Source organism: Delphinus delphis, chromosome 1 (genome assembly GCF_949987515.2).
Source record: "Delphinus delphis chromosome 1, mDelDel1.2, whole genome shotgun sequence".
NCBI lineage: Eukaryota > Metazoa > Chordata > Mammalia > Artiodactyla > Delphinidae > Delphinus > Delphinus delphis.
The window spans coordinates 162,912,712-162,934,883 of record NC_082683.1 but is presented as its reverse complement, the minus strand read 5'-3'; the positions used below and the strand labels follow the sequence as shown (position 1 = coordinate 162,934,883).

The window sequence follows — 22,172 nt, the reverse complement described above, 5'->3', positions numbered from 1 at the left end:
TACTTCTCAATATCTAAATTCTACTCTTGGGTCAAGCTGGACTTTCATAAAGGCTCACACATCCTCGAAGTGCATTTCTTTGACCTCTCATGAAGTTGTTTTTAATGAACTGGCTTTTAGTTATGTCTGCAGCTTACATTAGGAGAACCACCAGCTTCAGTCCTGAAAGGCTTATTATTGTGTTTATGATAGGGATATTGGTAAAAACGTCTATCACAACTGAGTGTCTTCTTTATGAGAATCCAGAGGAGAAATTTTTCTCACAACTGCATACGGGGAGCAATTGCCAACTTGCCATATTTAGGGCACTCTTTAAGTTAAATCTTTTGAGAAAGCTCAATATATAAAGGAACACAATAAACAAATGCTTATCTAAAAGTAATATTTTAGAAAAATAATTAATTCTTAGAAATTTAGATTCTCAGAAATTTTCTAATTCTTAGGAGATTAGTTTTTTAGAAAAATAAACCCCCAAAATACTATCAATTGAAAGAAAGTAACAAACTGCCTGTTTTTGGGGAGTGTGGTCTACATAGCATACTTCCAAACGTTTCAATAGCAACATTACTTTCCAATTAGTAGAAATAAGGGCTGAGGAATCTCTGTATCATTAAAATCTAATTATTCTTAACTGAAATGTGGCAGTAAGAAGTAAAATGGGGGCTTCCCTGGTGGCGCAGTGGTTGGGAGTCCGCCTGCCGATGCAGGGGACACGGGTTTGTGCCCCGGTCCGGGAACAATCCCACATGCCGTGGAGCGGCTGGGCCCGTGAGCCATGGCCACTGAGCGTGCACGTCCGGAGCCTGTGCTCCGCGATGGGAGAGGCCACAACAGTGAGAGGCCCGCGTACAGAAGAAAAAAAAATTTTTTTAAATAAATAAATAAAAATAATAAAATAAAATATGACACAAATGAACTTATCTATGAAACAGAAACAGACTCACAGACATAGAGAATAGACTTGTGGTTGCCAAGGGGGGTGGGGGAGTGATGGATTGGGAGTTTGGGATTAGCAGATGCAAACTATTATATAAAGAATGGATAAACAACAAGGTCCTACTGTATAGCACAGGAAATTATATTCAATATCCTGTGATAAACCATAATGGAAAAGAATATGAAAAAGAATATATATTCTTTTATATATATAAAGAACTGAATCACTTTGTTGTATAGCAGAAATTAACACAACATTGTAAATCAACTATATTTCTTCAATAAAAGAAAAAACACATCTTTGTATCCTGTTTTTGTGAGATAAAGTTTGCTCATCAGTAAAATGGAAATAATATTCATTTGAATATTTAAATATTCAATTCAAACAGTTCAAAAGGCAGTTGCAAGGATTAAGCATATTCATATCTGTAAAGTACCTAGAACACAGTAAGTGCTTAATAAATATCACTTTTTATTATATCAGATATTATTATCTTAGCTCATGAAAATTTAACAGATATGTTTCTTGGTGAGATATTATATGTTTTAGTCTTACGGGGCACATTTTAAAAAACATATTGAGAATTTTGGGTCTCTTAGTGGAATTTTTATCACTATTTTAAAGACTGCATATTACCTCAAAGCACTTGGCAGACATCAAATAACCTTTCTGGCTTTCTGAGATAAGGGCAAGTTTTAATGACATTTATAGGAAGAAACAGAAATTAAGAAAAAAATGTTCTACTTGTCCAAGGGGTTTTTAGTGATAAACCTCTTATTACCACAACATTACCAGAAACACCAAATAGAATATATAAAAAAGTATTATGTCATTGCTCGTTTTTCTCTTAAGAAACTTAGACTCCAAAAGATACTGAGAAGTTGCTCTGACCCACAGATCTTTAGATTTTTAGGACCAAGACTAAAGAATTTTATTCTAATCTTCCCAAAATATTTCAAGTATTAATTGGAAAAAGAGGAAATAGTATATATAAAACAATCTGGGGAATTTAAGTAAAAAGCCAGCAAACTTTGAAATAGAAAGGTTTATTAAACATTAAAAAGGCCAATTTTTCTCACTTTTGGCTGAGTCTTCATAAAGACTGCCATGAGGAGGAGGTCTGCCTTGTGGACTCTGCCCGGAAATTAGAGATTCTGCTTCCTCTCCCTCTACGCTGCTTTAGCTTTAGCCATCAACAAAGATCTTTAAGCAAAAACATTCAAGGCCTCTGGAGGTTTGAAAAAGTAAGATAAGGATGTGAAATGCAGTGCAAGCAGCTCTCCTCAGAGGGCAACAGCAAGTGCACCGTCACTCAGGCCTGTGTGGGCCCCTTCCTCTGGAGCGGGTCTGAGAACACGACACGCCCATAACCGCTGCAAAAACAGTCTAAACAGCCAAAAGCCCTCCTTTGCCTTTAGCATAGACAGATGCTGAGAACTGACTATATAACAGTCTAAACCACAGTCTCACAAAAGTTGCTTTTAAAGTCAAATAGATTTTTATCAAAATGTCTTTTTCTGGTTTCTTTTCTTTCTATAGTCACAACTTTGTGCATGGAGGCTGCCCAAAGGGCCTTTCTATCTAATTCTAGGCCCTTCCTCCTTAACCTCAACATTTATGTTTTTGTTTAAAAAAAAAAAAACACAAAACATTCTCTGTACCCCTCCCCCCGCTATATGCATATATGCTCATGATAGAAAATTTGGAAATATAAAGCCACTGAGACAGAGACAAGCAGGCCCTGACATCCAGCAAGTAGGCCTTGGTGTTGCTACGAGCTGGCTGGGCCCTCACAGCTAGGCAGTGCTGCTCTCCTGTTGAACATAAACAATTTCACAGAACATCAACATCAGAGAAGGCCACTCCATGACCAGGATGGATCAAGGGAAAAACAAGATTCCTGCATAATCATGTCTGAACACAGATAAAACGTGAACACTGTCCAAACCACAGAATGGTCAAACATTGCCTGTCCCGGCTAATGTAAATGACAGCTGCTTCTTTCCCAGTCACAGCCTTAGCCTTGGTCTAGTCTTCCTTCTTGGTAAGATTTATTAAGACCCTCAATCACAGAATAATGCCTGGTTTTTGAAAGCAATTCAGAGCAAAGCCCCTTAAACTCTTCCCAAACCTAACACAAACACAAATCACTGAAGTCCTTTCTAACATCCTCTTACTGAGACACCCCACTCCTACAGTTCTCTGTGGTGCGGGTCCTCCCTCACTTCAAAGAGAAACAAGCCCTGCTTGTTCAACTCCAAGTGTGTTCCTGGTCTCTGACTGGAGGGCACTGAGAAGGCAGAAGAAGTAACCTGTAAGCCCATCCCCAAGAGGCAAGCACTGTTCATATTTTGCTATGTTTTCTTCTTGACTTTTTTCTTTATATTTCTTTATATAGTTGAAATCTCTAGGTTACTCAGTTGCCTTCATTTTTCTCCCTTTCTCAGGAATGAATTAATATGCCTGTTGTTGTTTTAGAAACATTCATATTATCTTTTCATCTAGAAGAAAAGCTCCTTATATGTAAGGACTATGTCTTATGTGTCTTAGTCTCCCCATGGTATACACACAACCAGGGATATATTTAGTTTACAATAAATACTTGTTGACTAACTAGAAGATCATTCATTTAGGTTAATATTCTAGTATCTTATTTTCCTAATAATTTTATCTTTGAAGGGGGGCCTTTACCCCTGAGTCCAAGAGCTAACAATTTTAGAAAATAGCGCTGAAATTCTAGATGAAGGAAGTGTAAAGTTGTTCCACAGTGCTGAGTACCATATATTCTTCCACGTCTGGAAGAATGAGCCAGTCATTCTTCTGGGTCCAAATCTGTAAGGCCCTCAACACCAAATACCTCATGAATTATTACTCCAGTCTTTGCCTTTAATTAATGATCTCCCACAGACAAGTGTGAAAGTATCATCATTATATCATAACAACTATAAGAAATTTACAGAAACAAATTAGGATTGTATAAATGTGCTTGTGTGTGTATACATACACACATACGTTAACCAAAGCAATCAAAACAATATGGTACTGCCATAAAAACAGAAATACAGATCCATGGAACAGGACAGAAAGCCCAGAGATAAACCCACGTACCTATGGTCACCTAATCTATGACAAAGGAGGCAAGAATATACAATGGAGAAGACAGTCTCTTCAATAAGTGGTCCTGAGAAAACTGGACAGCTACATGTAAAAGAATGAAATCAGAACACTCCCTAACATCATACACAAAAGTAAACTCAAAATGGATTAAAGACCTAAATGGAAGGCTGGACACTATAAAACTTTTAGAGGAAAACATAGGCAGAACACACTTTGACATAAATTGCAGCAAGATCTTTTTTGATCCACCTCCTAGAGTAATGGAAACAAAAACAAAAATAAACAAATCTAACTAAACATAAAAGCTTTTGCACAGCAAAGGAAACTGTAAACAAAACAAAAAGACAACCCTCAGAATGGGAGAAAATATTTGCAAATGAAGCAACCGACAACGGATTAACCTCCAAAATATACAGACAGCTCATGAAGCTCAATATCAAAAAAACAAACAACCCAAACAAAAAATGGGCGGAAGATCTAAACAGACATTAACCAAAGCAAACAGAATCTCACTATCATAGTCTCTAATGACAGAGCCAAGGAAAGGGAGAGAAGTGCCTTGATGCATCATCATCAAACTCGATTGATACAAAGAAACAAGTACATATAACTAAAGAAGAGGTTCTTAACTTTGGCATTATTGATACTTTGAGTTGGAAAATTCTTTGTTGTGGGGCTGTTCTGTATGTTGTAGGATGTCCAGTAGCACCATCACTCCCCTGCCTTGGTGATAAACAAATGTCCCGAGACATTGCCCTTGGGGTGAGATGGGTTGTTGGTGATGGTAAAACTGCCCTAGGTTGAGAGCCACTGAACTAAAGCAATGTGTTTTCATGGCTGACCACCAGCTATGTGCTGATGACAGGCGAAACCATAACCCAGCCAGAGGACTCCTCTGAACTCCCAACCACAGGACTAACATCCTGCTACACGTCTCCCCGTGGATAGTGCCCAAGCACCTGAAACTCAAATGACATCACCTCCTCATTCCTCAATCTCTTATGTTGATAGACACCACCACCGATTCAGCTGCTCAAGCTGAGAAATCATCTTCCTTTTGCTTTACCCCCCTAACTCTATAGTTAATCCAATGTCCTATTAACTAAAACCTTTAAATAGTCCCCACATCTATGTCCTCTTTGCTATTCCCCTGATACTGCCTTAGTTCCGGCATGCCTCATTTTACAACCTTGACTTTCACCTTTCTCCAAGTTGGCTTCCATACTGCTGGCAGTGGGGTCTTGTTAACCCACAGAGCTGATTATCCTCCTGTTTCCCCTCCTGCGGGAGACAGTTATGAACACTGCTCTATGCACTTTTAAGTAAGGGTGGCCCAGTGAAGTAGGAACACAGAATCTTCCTTTGCCAACACAGAAAGAAAATACTAAAAAAAAAAGTTAAGTTTAAAAATTTACCAGTGGCAACCACATAAAGAAAGGGGGTAAACCTTATGTTGTAAATGTTGAAAAGTGGGTTCCAAGGAAAGAAATCATTCTGGAGTAGCTATTAATTAGGCCTCCATTCCTGGGAAGCAGCACTGAGGAAAGAAACTAACAAAATCTTATGAATGCCCATTAAGATTCCAATCTGGAGAGAAGCAGTCTTTGGAGCAGATATCCCTGGGAAATGCTAAACACAAACCTTCAGATATACTATCAGGGGATTTCAGCAGAATCAGGAAGAAACGCCAAGGTATGCCATTCCCCAGGAGCTGTGCAGCACTGGGGGCACAAGCACATGGGAATGAGACACGCTCTGCATGAAGAGATCAGGTCCAGGCATCAGGCATTTCACAGGGTCTCTTTCAGAAGAGAATAAGTTCAGGCTTCCTTATAATGGTCAAATCAGTACCGGCTTAGCTCTCTTTCCCACCCCCAGGCTATAAAAATGTGGACAGAAAGCAATTAACCAGACCTCAAATTGTAATGTGTGAAGTGTAGGAAAACTAGTTCCAGGTAGAGTGAGAGGGTGATGAGAGAACTCATTCACTCTACATTGGGACAAAGAGAAGGTATGGATGAAGTAACCATCAAGTTCATTTCATGAACTTGGGGGTTCCAATGAAAGGAAGGAAAAAAGGAAAAAAAGAGAAGACTTCAAGTTTAATCACAGTGAGTGCAGTAGAAAAAGACAAATTAAAGCAAGTAAACAGGAGCTTCCCTGGTGGCACAGTGGTTAAGAGTCTGCCTGCCAATGCGGGGGACATGGGTTCGAGCCCTGGTCTGGGAAGATCCCACATGCCGCGGAGCAGCTGAGCCCTTGCGCCACAACTACTGAGCCTGCACTCTAGAGCCCGTGAGCCACAACTACTGAGCCCACGTGCCACAACTACTGAAACACACACACCTGGAGCCCGTGCTCCGCGGCAGGAGAGGCCACCGCAATGAGAAGCCTGCGCACCACAACGAAGAGTAGCCCCAGCTCGCCTCAACTGAAGAAAGCCTGTGCGCAGCAGCAAAGACCCAACGCAGCCAAAAATAAAATTAAATAAATAAATTAATTTAAAAAGTAAATAAAAAATAAAACAAGTAGACAAAAGATACAGATGACAAAGGGTATCTAATATAAGAATAATCAGTGACCTTGAAGAAATAAATCCAACAAATGATACAGAAAAAGTATTCATACATACAACACAGAAACACTTCCCTGGAATGAAGGAAGAATTGCACCTACAAAATAAAAAGGCACACCAGACTTTAGTTCTTCACTAGTCAAAATAAAACCCCACTATCACCACCACCAGCAACAACAAAAAATTGACAGGGATGTATCTTATTTCAGTTATTAAACTTCAGAGATAAAGAATTTTTCAGGGATCCAAGCAGAAAAAGCAAGTCACCTACCAAAGAGAAAACAAAGATCAGACTGACCTCAGACATTTTACAAACACATTCAATGCCCAAACTCATGCTGCAATTTCTACAAAGACCAGAAAGACTGTGTGACCAAGGAAAAATTATATCATTTAATATATCATTTAAGTATAAAGCTAATATATCATTTAATTATAACGACAACAGGCAGACATTCTTAATCATGAAAAGAACTTGAGGAATACAGTTGAATAAACTATTAATAAATGGAATAAACCGGATGATGAAATACAGTCAACCAAATGACGAAATGAACTAAACTAGAAAACATAAAAGCTGTGGCAAAAGTGCTGGTTGTGAGTACTGTATCTATATAAATGTGAAACTAGGAATATGACTCTAGAACAGAATGTAAACTTGATGACACTGGGCAAATAAAAAATATACAGGGAAGAAAAGCTGGTAAGTGGAAAAAGGGAAATATAAGAATGCTAATTATCTAACTTCCAGAGCAGAAATTAAACTGATGCCATCTAAAATGAAACGTGTACTTGGAAGTTTAATAATTCCTTTAGTTTTGTTTTCTGTTAAATTTCAAATAAATTTAACTTTATTTAAATAATGTGTTAAATTTATTCCCCTTCCTCCTTCTCATTCACTCAACCATCCAGCCATCCAACAACCCACTGTGTATAAAGATGTTTGGAACGATGTCTGCACTAAATGTTAATGCAGATTATTTTGCAGTAGTTCAATTTAGAGTGATCTGCTTTCTTCTTTGTATTTTGTATGCACTACTTATGATTTTTATAAAAAGAGCAAAGTCAATACTGTACAGGCATCTTAAAACTTGGCATATACCAACATGGAGGACAGAATTCAACATTGTGGCTTCAAAACTCAATTTTTCTCTGAATATTTAAAATGGGCCTATTATCTATTTACTTTTCATCTCCAAAAGCTTCTATTCCATTTCAAATATGCTCTGAGAACAATTCCTTTAAAGTAACAAAGATCTTATAGGCTGGGCAAATATTTAAAGCTACAGAAAAGACAGTGATTAGGCACCGTAAATGATTAGTTTTCTGTATTTAAAATGCAAGAAACATACACAAAAATGTACCATTTCCTTTACTCACTTTTGTGATAGTTTTTAAGATGGCGAGACGATCTGCTGGGGGTGGCAAACCCACAAAGAGTGTTTTGTCCAGGCGGCCTGGGCGCAGGATTGCAGGGTCAATGATATCTAGAGACGAAGGGAGGAAAAAGGCTTAAATAAATGAAACAGAATCTTTTACAAAATATAATTAACATGAGAGATAGGAAGAGTACATTTTTAAGAGAAAAAGTTGATAATTTAGACTTTTTTACAGTTAAAAGATTCTGCTCATCCTTAAGAAAGTGAAGTCCACCCGCCTCCTTCCTGCCTCAAACCTACTTTTCCTTCAGGATTCTCAATCTCAGATGAAGACCCCCATCTGCCCCCCCACATACCAGGCAGGTTTCTCCCTTCCCTCTAACTGGAGATACATTCTATCAATTCTATCGAGTCCGTCTCCCATTACCTAGACCCTAAGTCAAGGCCAAATGTAATGCCCCCCTAACTGGTCGTATTTCTAAACTTCCCCTCTCTGGGACCCCTTAGAATGCTGCCAAGGTTATCTTCCTAAAATACATATTCAATTCTCTCAACTCCCGCTTCCCACTGCAGACTGAAGCCTAACACTTGCACCCTCATGTCTCTGAAAAGTCTAAGGGTCACCTGACTCTACAGGGCAAAGGTTCTCAAAATTCTGGTCTCAGGAAACCTTTGTACTTTATCATACAGCATATACTATTGGCTTTCTCTTACTCAACACACTTATTTTGAGATTCACCTAGGTTGTTATTTGTATTAGTACTTAATTCTTTTTTATTGCTGAGCAGCATTCCATTGTATGGGTATGCCACATTTGTTTTTTAGTTCTTCTGGTGACAAACATTTGGTTTGTTTCTAGTTTTGAACTACTACAAATAGAGCTGCTATGAACGCTCAAGTACAAGTCTTTGTATATGTTTTCATCTCTCTTTAGTAAATACCTAAGTGTGGGATGCAAAGCAGTACGACTATAACACCCTGTAGGTGTACATTTAACTTTAAAAAATCAACAAGCTATTTTCCAAATGAGTTGTACCATTTTACACTCCCAACAGCAGTAGTATATGAGAGTTCAAGATCTTCTATATCCTTGTCAATACGTTAGTCTTTTGTTGTTGTTGCTGCATTATGATTTAATCTAATGGCACAAAAATTTGAAACTACACCTCCTCTAGATTTCTAAAAGCAAGGTTATGCATACCCCTATTCAATTCTGCACTGTTACATTTGAACCACATAGTGAATTTTACATCATGATGGATCAACTTCGAATTCCCATGAAACACCTCAAATTATATAAAATGGAAGCAATTTTTAAAGCTTTGTGTAAAGCTTTCATGCTAACCATAAAAGCCTTTTTTTTTATGGGCAACTTTGGATTATAATGTATCAGGTGGCTCTACCTTAAAATGTTGATCACTGAATATCATGGACTTTGAACTGGCTTCTACTCTATCATTGCCCAGCCTATAAGATCTTTGTTACTTTAAAGAAATTGTTCTCAGAGCATATTTGAAATGGAATAGAAGCTTTTGGAGATGAAAAGTAAATAGATAATAGGCCCATTTTAAATATTCAGAGAAAAATTGAGTTTTGAAGCCACAATGTTGAATTCTGTCCTCCATGTTGGTATATGCCAACTTTTAAGATGCCTGTACAGTATTGACTTTGCTCTTTTTATAAAAATCATAAGTAGTGCATACAAAATACAAAGAAGAAAGCAGATCACTCTAAATTGAACTACTGCAAAATAATCTGCATTAACATTTAGTGCAGACATCGTTCCAAACATCTTTATACACAGTGGGTTGTTGGATGGCTGGATGGTTGAGTGAATGAGAAGGAGGAAGGGGAATGTTGATCACTGAATATCATGGACTTTGAACTGGCTTCTACTCTATCACTTAGGTGGACAACCAAAAACTCCCTTCACTTCAAAACCCGCAACTCTGTTTCTTACAAAATAAGATTTGTGTAACCAACTGCCTTCTATGGGACAAGAACTATCTATGGTAATGGTGGGTTCAACTATTACACAGTTATGCTAATATTTTATTTTCAGAAGTACTTTACAAGAAAATATAAGTATGGCTTCCAAAAGGAATGTTATACCTGGACTTGGTACCAAGCTCAAATTTTAGTTTTGCAAGGAAAACCAGGCTTTCAGGTTAAACAACAATTTGTAACCAAAACTTTAATCCCAAGGATTCTCACAAAACATATAACAAATGACAGCATGAAAAAAAATCTTGCACAGCAACTCAAAGTTCAGCTCTACAATGTACCCTTAAACTGGCAGGACACTGGTATCTTAAATAGTCTCAAATTTCCAAATGAATCATGTTACAAAGAGCTATGTATTCATATACAGCAATCACAGAAGGAACTTCTGACCTAAAGCAAAGGTAAACTAATTTCTTGAAACTTCTTCGATTCTACACCAACTGGACAACCTCTTGTCCAGTGTGAACACTAGTGGAATTTTTAAACCTCTAACCTAGGTTAAGGGTGCAGCTTTAATTTTTACCTGCTGGCTTGTGTTCACAGTATGTTTAAAGACTGCTTGCTTAACTACAGCTGCATACCATATCCCAGCTATGGAAAACGTCTTCTCAATTTTTGCCAGTTTTGTTTCCATAATATTAAACATCATACTTTAGCTGGGCAGGAGTTGGAGATTTATTATCAGTCTACGCAAGACTAAAATTCAAAGCAAATTCAATTTTGCTTAAGGGAACATTGTAAAGTAACAATTCTTGATATTACATGCCTCATATAGTCCATTTCAAACCATAGAGAATTACACCTTTATGCGTCACTGTGCCAACAGACAGACAAATGCGAACAGCTAAAACATCTTAAAAATGCACCAAGCTTGGACTTCCCTGGTGGTGCAGTGTTAAGAATCCACCTGCCAATGCAGGGGACACGAGTTCGAGCCCTGGTCTGGGAAGATCCCACATGCCGCGGAGCAACTAAGCCCGCGAGCCACAACTACTGAAGTCCGTGCGCCTAGAGCCCGTGCTCCGCAAAACAGAAGTCACCGAAATAAGTCTGCACACCACAACGAAGAGTAGCCCCCACTGGCCACAGCTAGAGAAAGCCCGTGCGCAGCAATGAAGACCCAATGCAGCCAAATATAAATTTATTAAAAAAGAAATGCACCGGGCTTCCTTGGTGGCGCAGTGGTTGAGAGTCCGCCTGCCGATGCAGGGGACACGGGTTTGTGCCCCAGTCCGGGAAGATCCCACATGCCGCAGAGCGGCTGGCCCCGTGAGCCATGGCCGCCGAGCCTGCACATCCGGAGCCTGTGCTCCGCAATGGGAGAGGCCACAACAGTGAGAGGCCCACGTACCACAAAAAAAAAAAAAAAAAAAAAAAGAAATGCACCAAGCTTATGAATTCTCAAACAAAACTTGACTTTTCTGTACATACTCCTGTCAAATGAAGTTATCTCCTGTACAACACTCCTCGTCTTGCAAACTGGTCTTCTATTTCCTTTCATTTGACCTAGATCGGCTACGAGACCTAGAGAAAGTTCGGGACAGCTTGTGATTTCTCTCCCAGAACGGCGATTTCTCTCTCTTCTCCTATCTCTAGAAAGGGACCTGCTCCAGCTGTAGGAGAAGGTTCTTTGTCTTGGAGATCTGTGGATCTGCGGCGAGGGAGGCCTCCTCCTTCAATAATCATCTTGAGGGACTTCCCTGGTGGCGCGGTGGTTAAGAATCCACCTGCCAATGCAGGGGACACAGGTTCGATCCCTGGTCCAGGAGGATCCCACATGCTGCAGAGCAACTAAGCCCATGCAGCACAACTACTAAGCCTGCACTCTAGAGCCCATGAGCCACAACTACTGAGCCCACGTGCCACAACTACTGAAGCCCGCACGCCTAGAGCCTGTGCTCCACAGCAAGAGAAGCCGCCACAATGAGAAGGCTGCGCACCACAACAAAGAGTAGCCCCCACTCACCCCAACTAGAGAAAGCCCGCCTGCAGCAACGAAGACCCAATGCAGCCAAAAATAAATAAATAAAAACAATCATCATCTTGAGGGTGACGACCCCAAGAAGGAGGTGGGCCAAGATTTCGACTTCTCCTTTCTCCATTCAACAGTTCCACTCTTGGGCTTCCCTGGTGGCGCAGTGGTTGAGAGTCCGCCTGCTGATGTAGGGGACACGGGTTCGTGCCCCGGTTCGGGAGGATCCCACATGTTGCGGAGCGGCTAGGCCTGTGAGCCATGGCCGCTGAGCCTGCGTGTCCGGAGCCTGTGCTCCTCAACGGGAGAGGCCACAGCAGTGAGAGGCCCGCGTACCGCAACAAACAAACAAACAAACACAGTTCCACTCTTACTCGGCCGCCACAAAGTGTTCTCCCATCTAGCTCTGCCTCTCTGGGATCTTCAAATTCAACAAAAGCAAAGCCAGAAGGGTTTCTAGCAACCCACACACTTTGGATGGGTCCACAATGGCCAAAAGCTTGTTCCAATTCGGTCACTACCATTGTTTCTAAGATTACCTACATAAAGCTTACAGTCTAATGGACAGGAATCACAATGGATTTCGAGATCCTGGGCTAGAAACACGGAGGCTCAAATCCACACACCCTCAGCTGGGTCTTTCCAGTCCCCTCCCGCCAGGCACCCGCAGATGCTCTCGCAAACCCAGCGTCCATGAAATGACCTATAGTTAGTCTTTTTCATTTTAGTCAGTCATTCTAAGGTTTGCAGTGATATCTCACTGAGGCTTTAATTTGCATTTCCTTGATGACTAACGATGTTGAGCACCTTTTCATGTGTTTATTTGCCACCTGTATACTTTCTATGGTGAGGTGTCTGTACAATTCTTTTGCCTATTTTTAATGCCTTTTTTGTTGTTGTTGAGTTTTGAGTTGTGTCGTTGAGTTCATTATATATTCTTTAAGAAATAATATACTTTGCAAGTATTTTCTCTCAGCCTGTGGTTTGTCTCTGTATTCTCTTAGTGGCATCTTTTGAAGAGCAGTTCAATTTATCCATCTAAGAAATCTTTGCTTAATCCAAGATAGAAAAAATTTTCTCCTGTGTTTTCTTCCAGCAGTTTTATAGCTATGGGTTTTCATTGGTCTTTGATTCATTTGGGTTAATTTTTGCATATGGTAAAAGATAGGGATTGAAGTTCATTTTTCTTGCCTATGGATATCCAACTGTTCCAGCAACTATTGAAAAGGCTATCCTTTTTCCACTGTATTGCCTTTGTGCTCTATAAAAAAAAATCAATTGTCCAGATATTTGTGGGAACATTTTTTAATTCTACTATCCAATGATCTACATGTCTATGTCTATGCCAATACCATGCTGTGAAAACATCTTTTATCTTAAATATACAAACAGAGATCTTAAAGCCAGATCTGCATGCCCCAAAATAAAGCTTGATATAAAGAATCCCAATTGTACTTAGAAAGCATTCTTAGTTTAGGACTTTTATAATCATTTAAATTCTCTGACAACATCACATTTAGTATTTTGTTGTTTATTATTTTAAGAAATTATTTACTTATTTTAATTACAGTAAAAAGCATCCTGAGCAATCTATATACCATAAAGTATGTGTGTGTATATATGTGTTAGATGATTTAAACTATGCTCTACCAGAAGCTCTTACAAAATTCTACGTATTACATCTTTTCTCAAAGAAAAGCTGGCTCATACTCAACAATTCTGCTTCACTAACAGGCATCTTTTTTTTTTTTTTTTTTGCGGTACACGGGCCTCTCACTGTTGTGGCCTCTCCCGTTGCAGAGCACAGGCTCCGGACGCGCAGGCTCAGTGGCATGTGGGATCTTCCCGGACCAGGGCATGAACCTGTGTCCCCTGCATCGGCAGGCAGACTCTCAACCACTGCGCCACCAGGGAAGCCCACTAACAGGCATCTTAAACACGGCATATTTAAGACTGAGATCCAGATCTTTTCCCATCACCTCCCCAAACAGGGCCCTACCATTGTTCTTCCCATCTTGGTTAATGGCAATTCATCCTTCCAGTTTTTCAGGCCTAAAACTTGGAGTCATGTTTGATTTCATTCTCCCACATCTATATCCAATCCATTAGCAAATCCTGTCAACTGTATGACACAGTATATTCAGATTCCTTCTACATTCCCAGGTGTCACCTGGTTCAAAGTATCTTGCAGCACTTAGATTATTTTTACAGCTTCCTAAGTGGTTCCCTACCTAATTGTGTCAGAATTTTAGGTGGAAGACTCAAGATAACAATTCTTATCTTTGCAATGAAGAAGTCACCAACAATTCCAAAGATCTAAGGACAAAATCCTTTCACTTACAAATGAGACAGATGCCTGAAGAGGAGGAACTCTCCCTCAGATCTGCTGATTAAAAAGCAACTACTATTCTATTAAGTACCAAAAAAGCGTTAAAATTTAAGAGCTAATGGTAGCAACTTTCAACTTTAGGAAAACAGTATTTTGTTACAAATGGACCCTCAATTTTCAACAATGGTGCCAAGACAACTCTATGGGGAAAAGATCAGTCTTTGCAACAAAGGATGCTGAGACACGTGACTATCCACATACAAAAGGATGAATGGACACCTTCTTCACAACATACAAAAAATTAACTCAAAGTGGACCAAAGACCTAAATGTGAGCACTAAAAGTTTAAAACTCTTGGAAGAAAACATGACCCTGGGTTACACAGTGATTTCTTAGGTATGACATCAAAAGTACATGTGATTAAAAAAAGAAATAAATAAATTGAACTTTACCAATTTAAAACTTTTGTTCTTCAAATGATACCATCAAGAAAGTAAACAGAAAACTCACAGATTGGGAGAAAATATATATGCTAATCACATATCTGATTATGGACTTGTATCTAGAATAAATAAAGAACTCTTACTACTCAATGACAAGAAGGCATTAACCCAATTAAAAACTGGGGGAAGGATTCAAACAGACATTTCTCCAAAGAAGATATATAAACAGCCAACAAGCAAAAGAAAAGATGTTCAGCATCATTAATTATCAGGGGAATGCAAATCAAACTACAATGAAATACTTCCTCACATCTACTACATGGCTATAATAAAAAAGACGATAACAGGTGTTGGTGAGGATGTGGAGAAACTGGAAGCCTCATACACTGCCTTGTCACAATTACTAGTGCGAATATAAAATGATTCAGACATTTTGGAAAAGAATTTGGCAGTTTCTCGAAATGGTAAACATTGAGTTACCATATGACCCAGCAATTCCACTCTTGGGTATCTGCTTAAGATAAATTATAACACATATCCAAACAAAAACTTGTACATGAATGTTCATAGCAGCATTATCATAAGAGCTAAAAAGTACAAACAACCTAAATGTCCATCAACTGGTGAATAAATAGTATGTGGTATATCCATACACTGGAATATTATCCAGCAATAAAAAGGAATGAAGTATTGATACATTCTGTAACATGGATGAAACTTGAAGGCATGCTGAGTGAAAGAAGGTAGATACAATAGCCCACATACTGTATGATTCCATTTACATAAAATATCCAGAATAGGGAAATCTACAGAGACAGTAAGTAGACTGATGGTTGCCTAGGGCTGGCAGTGGGGGAAAAATAGGGAGTGACTGCTAACAGACACAGATTTTCTTCTTAGGGTGATGGAAATGTTCTAAAATTAGATTATTGGTATGGCTGCACAACTCTGTAAATATACACAAAACCACTGAATTGTATACTTAAAATGGGGAAAATTTATGGTACACCACATATCTAAATAAAGCTGTTTTTTTTTAATTAGATCCTCAGACTAAAGAGATTATCAGTATGTCCAGTGAAATAAAAGTTATTATAAGATCAGACAGCCTTCATGAATCAGAAGTAGATCTCTTCTTATGATTCATAAACAAATATTTACTGAGTTCCAGGATGCACCAGGGTACCTGTATATCAGCAGAAGTAATGCCAGGGCCTATGTTAATTTTATAAGGGCAGTACTTACCAAAGGGCAAGATATACTGGCTTGACCATAGCACCAAGTCAGTGTTCAACTGCCTTCAAGAAGCATTCAACCATAATCCAAGGCCATTCAGAATAAATAGGTAAGGGAGCATTGCATTTGACTTGGTACTTAAGTGGCTGAATATCTTACTATAATACAATCAGTATCTTCTTTTAAGTCACCCACTCTTTCATCTGACAAATAACTGTGGGCTTACAATAGGTAGAAATCCTGAACTTGAAGCTCTCTCTCAAATATAAGACTGCAGACTTACTCCTTGCCTAGAAGAAGCTTACACATCATAATTTTCTTATTTATTTTTTGGACTGCACCATACATGGAGAGCAGAAACTCATTCTAGACACTGAATTGCTACCGGTAAGAAATAGACACCTACTCAATAGAAGAAAAAGTAATAAGCTAGTGTGGCCATCTGGGTTACATAACCTATGCGTGCTGCTCAGGAGTGTTTTTAACCAGCTAGACAGGGGTTAAGTGGGAACTGTTCCTCAAATGAGAACATCCTTTACAGGACTTGGTATCTGAAGAATGCAATGCAAAGATGTGTACAGGAGAGTTAAATTTAGGGCATCTGTGCTCAAGATGTAATTTGCACCAGGAGCTCCATCTCCTTTGGTTGAGCACAGGGAACTGGTTTATTTCCAGAAGAGGGTATGGACTTTGGTATACCACAAGTTAGAAGAAGGCTGTCACAGTTTCTCAGAACAACCAGAGATAGAATGGTGAGAGGACAGGATTTTAATTTACTTCCTAAAAATCAGTACCTCAAAAATCAGGGAAAAAGGATAAAGACAGAGATGGAAAATAGGTGAAAAGAAGAACTTTAGTAGATCAATTCAAGAGGTTTAAAACCCACCAAGTGCGAAGCATTCAAGTGAAACAAACAAAAAAGTCACATAAAAAGGATCAGAATGACATAGAACTTTTAAAAGAAAAAAAGCAATGCCTACAAATTACAAAAAACAAAATTTTCAACTCAAAATTCTATATCCAGCCAGGCTACCAATCAATAATGAGACTAGAATAAAGATATTTTCACATATATAAGAATTCAAAAAAAATTTACCTCCTACATGACCTTTCTTAAGAAAGCCACTGAAAGACAAGCTCTAGCAAAATTTAAGAGTAAAGCAAGAGACAAACATAAGATCAGAAACAGTGCAAAACAAAGGAAAGCAGGAAAGGGAAGTCCTGAAATGACAGCCATTTATATCACAGACATAGATGGCACCAGTCCAGACTGGAGCATGACAGAAAGCTCCAGAAGGGAGACCTCCAAAAGCAAACAAAATGTCAAATGGAACTGATACATCATCTAGATAAATAATACTGACTGATGTATAACATAGTTGATGAAGAATGGGAACACAGAAAACAAAGCAAAAGAAAAAAATGAGGGTTACTAAATCTAAGAATAAAAAAGGTTTTAGGAGAAGGAAACCTAATCATGCTGTGATTCTTGGGTCAGCGGAGAGAGATTTTTTTCAAAGTCATGGTAATGTAAGTGTTGACTAGTTATTTAACCAGAAGTTATAATAAATCTATATTATAATATTGGGAGGCTGGAGTGGCGAGAACAGATGGTGGGCATGGTGTGGCAGTGATGGTGGGCTGGGCTATGTGTGTGGAGAAAGTGTGAATGTAAGATAATGAATCTTCATTCATTGAAAAGAAGTTAATGGGTAGTGTGTGAAATTGATAAGACATAGCAGTATGAGCATATTATTTGAAAATATGGAGGAAACACAGCAAAAAAAAAATAGCTCAAGGATTTTACCAGTAGAAGCCTCTGGGATGGGGGCTGGGGGACACAGAGGACCAACAGTTTTTGTTATAAGTTTTTCGGTGTCATTTGGTTTTTTTTGTTTTGTTTTGTTTTGCGGTACGCGGGCCTGTCACTGTTGTGGCCTCTCCCGTTGCGCAGCAAAGGCTCCGGATGCGCAGGCTCAGCGGCCATGGCTCACGGGCCCAGCCGCTTTGCGGCATGTGGGATCTTCCCAGACCGGGGCACGAACCCGTGTCCCCTGCATCGGCAGGCGGACTCTCAACCACTGCGCCACCAGGGAAGCCCAGCTTTTCGGTGTCATTTGATGTTTAACAGATATCTCCCTGTGTGGGTTTTTCTTTTTCATGCCATTCACCAACTGGATCCACAACCTCACGGCTTATTATGGCCATTCTCTTACGGAGTTTGTCAATTTACCAGAGCCGTGTCACACAAAACAAACACTGTTCAAAATCTGAGACATAACAAAACAAACTTCAGTATGCAGAGGTGACTATGGTACAGACTGTAGAGGAAATGAACTTGTGCTTTAAAGAAAATATAATTCGGTGGGTGCCTGAGGGTCAAATCTTGGTTTCGCCACTGCTAACTTATCTGGTGGCAAACTAATTGGAATCTACTAATTACTGTGAGCTTTACAGTGAGGATTACCTGACAGAACATGGGAAGCACTCACTGCAGTGGTTGGAATACAAGTGCTCACACGATAATTATGATTATTTGGACTCAGGCAGACTGAGATTCAAATTGCTGCTCCACCCTTGTCAGTTCTACTTGGGCAAATAATTTAACCTAATTTAATTAAATTAAAATAATTTAACTTTTGCAACAGTAAGTATATACATCATGGTACTTTCCTCACAGGGTTGCTGTGAGGTTTATTTAACAAGGTGAACACTTAACACATTACTGACTGGGGGATTTTTGCAGAAACTGCTGCCTGTGGCCATAATACATCTCTGGTCAAAAATGTGTTAACAAAGTGCTTAGCATTTATTTAGCAAGGCTCCATGAACTCCAGTTATTATCACTGATGAGTTTTTTTTTTAATTAAAAATTTTTTTTACTGAAGTATAGTTGATTTGATGAGTTTTAAGTAAAGAAAATGGGATGGATTTATTTTCACCCCCTTTTAGAGATACTTTAGAACTGAAGACACTTCAGTTCTTAAGGAAATAACCTTAAATTATTTATTATTTTATTTAAAATAAAAGGAAATATTAATAATTTGGATCTCTGTGATTAAGAAGATGAAAAGACAAGATGCAGACTGGGACAAAAAGTTGCAAATTACATATCTGACAAAGGACTCACATCTAGAATATATACAGAACTCTCAAAACTCAACAATAAAAAAGAATACACATTCCAATTTTAGAAAATGGGCAAAGGACACAAAGAGACAATTCACTGAAGAAGATATAAGGATGGTAAAGAAACACATGAAAAGAAGTTCTTATCGGCCATCAGAGAAATACAAATAAAACCATGATGAGATATCACTATACATCTCTTGGAAAAGGTAAAATAAAAACAGTGACAATACAAAATACCAGCAAAGATGCAAAGAAACTGAATCTCCCTTAGCATTACTGATAGAAATTATAGCCACTCAGGAAGACTTTGACAACCTCTTTAAAAAACTGAACATATACTTAACATACGACCCAGCAATCATGCTCCTGGGCATCTATCCCAAAGAATTGAAACCTTATGTCCGCATAAGAACCTATATGTAGATGTTCAGAGTAGCTTTATATGAAACAGTCAAAAACTGGAAATGATCATAATGCCCCCAGAAGAGAATGGTCAAACAAACTAGAACCTCCACACCACAGAATACTACGCAGTACTGAAAAGGAACAATCTACTGATACACACAAGTATTTGAATAGATTTCAAGGGCGTTAGAATAGGTGAATAAAGCCAACCTAAAAGGTCACATTTTGTATGATTACTTTTATATAAAATTCTTAAAGTGACACAATTATAGAGATGGAGAACAGATTAGCAGTTGCCTTGAGTTAGACATGGTGGGAGAGAGGTGGTTGTTACTATAAAGGCATAGCATGAGGGAGATCTTTGTGGTGATGGAATAGTTCCTGTATTGACTGCAGTGGTGATCACATGAACCTACACGTGTGCTAAAATGGCAACAAAATAGACAAATTACACAAATGTCTATTTCCTGGTTTTGATTTTGTACCATAGTTATGTAAAATGTAACAACTGAGTTAAACTGGGTACATGGAACTTCTGTGCATTATTTTTCTAATTTCTTGTGAATTTATAATTGTTTCAAAATACAAAGTAAAAATAAAAGTCACATATTTTATAAAAAGAAAAAGAAAATCAGATCACTTCACTCCCCCACTTAGAAAACGTTCATGGGACTTCCCTGGTGGTGCAGTGGTTAAGAATCCACCTGCCAATGCAGGGGACACAGGTGGTCCGGGAAGATCCCACATGCCGCGGAGCAACTAAGCCTGTGCACCACAACTACTGAGCCTGAGCTCTAGAGCCCGCGAGCCACAGCTACTGAGCCCACGAGCCACAGCTACTGCAGCCCGTGTTATGCCTAGAGCCCATGCTCCGCAACAAAGAGAAGCCACCACAATGAGAAGGCTGCACACCACAACAAAGAGTAGCCCCTGCCTGCCGCAACTAGAGAAAGCCCGTGCACAGCAACGAAGACCCAACGCAGCCCAAAAATAAATAAATAAATAAATTTATTTTAAAAACCCTTCATGGCAGAATAAAATCCACACCCCTTTCTGTGGCCTAAAAGGCCCCTTGCACTTCTCCATCACTGCCCCCCAACTCTTTTCACTCTAGACGCACTGGCCTTCTTGCTGGTTCTCCAAACTTCTTCTCACTTCAGGGCCTTTATACTTATTGTTTGTTCTCTGCCTGGAATGCCTTCTCCCAGATTTTTGCATGGCTTGATACTTCACATTATTTGGGTGCGTGCTGACATTACTTTTGAAGAAGCAGCTTTCCCGGACTATGATATCTAAAGTAGCATTCCTCTCCCCAAACACCTGTCATTCTCCATCCTCTTACCCTGTTTTATTTATTTGATTGTCTATTATTTACCCCCTGTTCCCCAGCCCCAAATCAGAATACATGCAGGCAAAGAATTTTTCTGAATTGTTAACTTTTGAATTCCCAAAGTTCAGTAGGATCAGGTATATAATAAAAATTCAATAAATATCTGATGAGTGAAGGAGTAAACCTGAGAGACTAAAGAAAATTATACTGGTATGACTGACCTAGAACACCAAGCTGTAAGGCGGAATGTATAACTTGCACCATAAAACAAAGAATGTGATAAAAGAAAAATATACATAAGAAGGATTAAAGAAAACTCCCCTTTTTTTTACCTTTCTACTTCTCTCCTTTCGAATCTGGCCCTTCCTGTCACTGCCCTGACCAAGAGAATTTGTGTATTCTGGGCCTTGCCTTCAAGGGAATGGCAGCTTCCACCTTTATCTCTTGGAATCCAGCTGTCAAGTACGAAATGTGAGTACTCAGAGAACCATTCTAATGGAAGCCAAGCCACATGGAGAGGCCCTGGAAGATGACAACTGGTGGTGGGGATGGGCTGAGGGGAGGGGGTGTGCAGAATGCCGAGGCGCACCAAAGCACCAGACATGTGAGTAAAGAAGTGACCTTGAAAGGGGATCCTCTGGCCCAGCCATGCCTGCTGGTGGCATGTGGATCAGAGACGAACCACCTGAACAAGCCCTCCCTGAATTCCTGACCTACAAAATTATGAAAAATGCAAAAATGGTGATTTTAAGCCACTAAGTATCGCAGTAGTTCACCATGCAGCAAGAGCTGACCAGGACATCGGGCAAGAAGGGGTTTCTTAAAGCTGAGCAGAATCCAAGTTATAAACAATCAAACAAAATGTCACAGGATAGAATACAATGGAACAGAACTGCCAAATAGGCATCAATACAAGTGAAAAGATCTAAAACATCTATTTTTAAATTTATGTGGATCCTCAACGTAATGGGATTTGTTATGGGGAGAAAGGGATGGGTGAGGTACAGTGGAGAGGAAGACAATACTCAAGAACACTGGAAAGAACAAAACAGAGGTACCACATTCATCCTGTCATTCACTGGCTAAACTCAAGAGACTACTGTACTCAGTTCTGGGTTTTACAACTAAGGAGAATCTGAAGAATCCTAAGGAATTCAAAGATGAATAAAGAGATCAGAGGGAAAAAAAAAAAACCCATGAGGAAAGGTAACGTACCTGAACCCTTCTGAAGGAAGGGATTTAAGTAAAACCTAGTAGTAACATTGAAGGACCTATTATTTGAGTAACACTGAAGGACCTGTTATTTTCTAATC

The 22,172-nt window shown here is 39.2% G+C and overlaps 1 protein-coding gene and 1 pseudogene across 2 annotated transcripts in view; both read right to left on the bottom strand.

The window, feature by feature from the left end:
- Positions 1-22,172, bottom strand: part of NVL (nuclear VCP like) — a 98,331-nt gene that overhangs the window by 21,867 nt on the left and 54,292 nt on the right. For both annotated transcript variants that reach the window (XM_059997850.1, XM_059997853.1), the window contains exon 19: positions 8,010-8,116. In XM_059997850.1, the coding sequence (XP_059853833.1) occupies positions 8,010-8,116 (107 nt within the window). The remainder of the gene's footprint in view (positions 1-8,009; positions 8,117-22,172) is intronic.
- Positions 10,866-13,998, bottom strand: LOC132425736 (serine/arginine-rich splicing factor 3-like; annotated as a pseudogene).